This window comes from Nanorana parkeri, unplaced genomic scaffold, assembly GCF_000935625.1.
Source record: "Nanorana parkeri isolate BGI_ZX_2015 unplaced genomic scaffold, ASM93562v1 scaffold2394, whole genome shotgun sequence".
Taxonomy (NCBI): Eukaryota; Metazoa; Chordata; class Amphibia; order Anura; family Dicroglossidae; genus Nanorana; species Nanorana parkeri.
In genome coordinates, this window is record NW_017308662.1 from 4,254 (window position 1) to 7,864 (window position 3,611).

The 3,611-nt window shown below is 46.1% G+C and overlaps 1 protein-coding gene across 1 annotated transcript in view; it reads left to right on the forward strand.

Annotated features, from left to right (window-relative positions):
* Positions 1–465: 465 nt before the first annotated feature.
* The window catches only part of LOC108801585 (zinc finger protein 84-like), a 13,652-nt gene continuing 10,506 nt past the window's right edge, over positions 466–3,611 (forward strand). Inside the window, exon 1 of the mRNA XM_018573477.1 lies at positions 466–914. Coding sequence (XP_018428979.1) covers positions 548–914 — 367 coding nt within the window. The 5' untranslated portion in view covers positions 466–547. The remainder of the gene's footprint in view (positions 915–3,611) is intronic.

Here is a 3,611-nt window from a genome sequence, read left to right on the forward strand (position 1 = left end):
TTTCACTGGGAAAAGATACCTTCTTAGACACCAGAGAAGTCACGAGAGTGAGTGTCCTCTCTCGTGCTCAGAGTGTGGAAAGAGTTTCACTGAAAAAAAAAACCTTATTAGACACCAGCAACGTCACACAGGCGAGCGTCTTTTCTCATGTTCAGAGTGTGGGAAATCTTTCACTCAGAAAGCAGATCTTCAAAGACATGAGAGATACCACAAGGGTGAGCGTCCTTTTTCATGTTCAGAGTGTGGGAAATGTTTTAGTGAAAAAACAGGTCTTGACAGACACGAGAGAAGTCACACAGGTGAGCGTCCCTATTCATGTTCAGTGTGTGGGAAGTGTTTCGCTTTGAAATCAAACCTTCAGAGACACCAGAGATATCACACGGGTGAGCGTCCTTTCTCATGTTCAGAGTGCGGAAAATCCTTCACTCAAAAAGCAAGTCTTCATAGACATGAGAGAAGCCACACAGGTGAACGTCCCTATTCATGTTCAACGTGTGGAAAGAGTTTTGCCGATAAAGTAAATGTTCTTCTACATGAGAAGAAGCACATGGGTGAGCGCCCCTATTCATGTTTGGTGTGTGGGAAAAGTTTTGCTGATAAAGGAAACCTTCTTTTACACCAGAAAATTCACACGGGTGAACGTCGGTATTCATGTTCAGAGTGTGGGAAAAGGTTCAATCACAAAGGAGCCCTTTTTGAACACCAGAGAGTACATACGGGAGAGCGTCCTTTCTCGTGTTCAGAATGTGGCAAATGCTTTAGTCAAAAAGGAAACCTCACTAAACACAACAGAATTCACACGGGTGAGCGTCCTTATTCATGTTCAGAGTGCGGAAAGTCTTTTTCTGAGAAATCAGATCTTCTTAATCACCAAAGAATTCACACGGGTGAGCGTCCTTTTTCATGCTCAGTGTGTGGGAAATGCTTCATTCTGAAAAAGACACTTCTAAAACATCAGAGAACTCACACCTCGTGAGCGTCCCTATTCATGTTAAACCTGTGGGAAATGTTTCAGCCGCAAAGTAAACCTTGTTGTGCACCAGAGAAGTCACACGGCTGAGAGTCCTTTTTCATGTACTGAGTGTGGGAAAAGTTTTGTTCACAAAGGAGGCCTTCTTGCGCACCATAGAAGTCACACTGTTGAACGTTCTTATACATGCTCAGTGTGAAGTAAATGTTTCTTCGAGAAAGCAGAACTGTTAATACATCAGAAAAGTCATGCAGATGAATGAGCTTCATTCTCACTCCGTGTGCGGGAAAAGTTAAATTAAAAAAAGACAACTTGTGCCACCGTTAGTAAATTCACAATTAGGAGAATGCGTTATCACACTCAGAGTGTGGAAAATGCTTTAGATATAAAGGAATTTAATACCACATCATCAGTGAACACTCATCTGCTGAAACTGTTGGGACATGTACGGGGGGATGTAACAGGCGGAAGTGTAGAAGATATGTATGACAACAATGGCTTTCTAAAGGGTCCATCCTGGTAAAAGTTACATGTCAGTCCTCAGTGGAGGCCGTTGGGTTGAATCTCTTTTAGAGGCTCCAGTGGTGAGATCTTCTCCAGTTCCCGGCTCTCTTATCCCCCACATTGGGGTGTCCTCATTCCCCATTTTTACATTCTCCACAATATGAAATAAAAATCCAACATGGAGAGTAGGAGCTCCTCGTAATGGGCTCAGTGGGTCTGTGTATGACCCGGGAACTCAAGAGAGAAGAATACCTGGGAATGTCTGGAACCCAACATGCTTCGGGGGGAGGGGAGGTAGGTGGACATATTACCAGTATGCGGAGATATGGAAAGTTTCATTGAGATTCAAGCGTCATCGTATTGTGTTCATCATTCCATCTGATTTTCTACAATAAAAGTTCTAAACTTCACAATATTCTGTTCTGATTCCCGGCTTTTCCTACAAATGTCCCCAATTCTTAGATGATTCATAGAGAGTCCTCCATTGGTGATGGGAATGAGCTCAGATCATAGAGTCATCCATTGGTGATGGGATGAGCTCGGTTCATAGAGAGTCCTCCATTGGTGATGGGAATGAGCTCAGATCATAGAGAGTCCTCCAATGGTGATGGGAATGAGCTCGGGTCATAGAGAGTCCTCCATTGGTGATGGGAATGAGCTCGGGTCATAGAGAGTCATCCATTGGTGATGGGAATGAGCTCAGTTCATAGAGAGTCCTCCATTGGTGATGGGAATGAGCTCGGTTCATAGACAGTCATCCATTGGTGATGGGAATGAGCTCAGATCATAGAGAGTCCTCCATTGGTGATGGGAATGAGCTCAGATCATAGAGAGTCCTCCAATGGTGATGGGAATGAGCTCGGGTCATAGAGAGTCATCCATTGGTGATGGGAATGAGCTCAGTTCATAGAGAGTGTGGGGGTATAGCTCGAATGGGGGATCACCTTCCCTGGGAAAAACAGTCCAGGCAGCAAAGTTCTTTTTCTCTCTGAACACATCCAACATGTAGCTCTCTCAGAAGGCTGTCTGAGTCCCAGGCCAGAGCAAAACCATGTCTCAGCCTTTCCCCTTTTATCTCACCTGGACAAGCATTCATCAAGCAATCAACTATCCAGGTGAGACCCAAAGCCCGAGCTGGACTATCCGGACCCAAAGTCAAAGCGAAACCCTGGTCAGGGTTCCGCTATTCATGCACATAGGATAGAAAGCGAGGGGAAACATACCGCCCCTCAATGATGTCCCCTCTCCTTATGTCACAAGAGTCATCCATTGGTGATGGGAATGAGCTCAGTTCATAGAGTCCTCCATTGGTGATGGGAATTAGCTCGGTTCATAGAGAGTCCTCCATTGGTGATGGGAATGAGCTCAGTTCATAGAGAGTCCTCCATTGGTGTTGTATTGGTGAGGAGGAGAGTCCAGAAGATCCAGTTCCACAAGTGTCAGCTGACATGCTAAGGACACATGGAGCCACTACAAATGTCACATAGAATATTCCCATCGCCACCACCTTGGCTATCCTGCTCATGGTCACAGTGATGGGCTCCATCATTTCATATTCATGATCAGGGGCTTACAGAGTATATCCGTATCATGTGATCAGTCCCATCCTTGTCCCAGTGATTGCTCTGGTCAGTAGTACGGGGATTAGAACGATGATATTTGGAGGTTTCACAGATAACGGAATCCTTCTCCCCATACACCACCCTTCTGCTGATGGACATTGGGCTCTTCCGTATTCCTGTTGCCTTTCAGTAGAACTCTATACTCATGCAAAGTTCCCATGAGGCACACGCTTGATCTGGGTCAAGTTCTGTTCTGCTGCCTCTGGGTGTTGTCTAGTAGCAACGGTTTCCTTACTGTTCCAGTTGCCTCTGTGGTGGGTATGCAGGTGAAGAGGGATGTGACAACATAGGATGCCGGTGAAGAGGGATGTGGCAACATTGGATGCCGGTGAAGAGGGATGTGACAACGTAGGATGCCGGTGAAGAGGGATGTGACAACGTAGGATGCCGGTGAAGAGGGATGTGACAACGTAGGATGCCGGTGAAGAGGGATGTGACAACGTAGGATGCCGGTGAAGAGGGATGTGACAACGTAGGATGCCGGTGAAGAGGGATGTGACAACGTAGGATGCCGG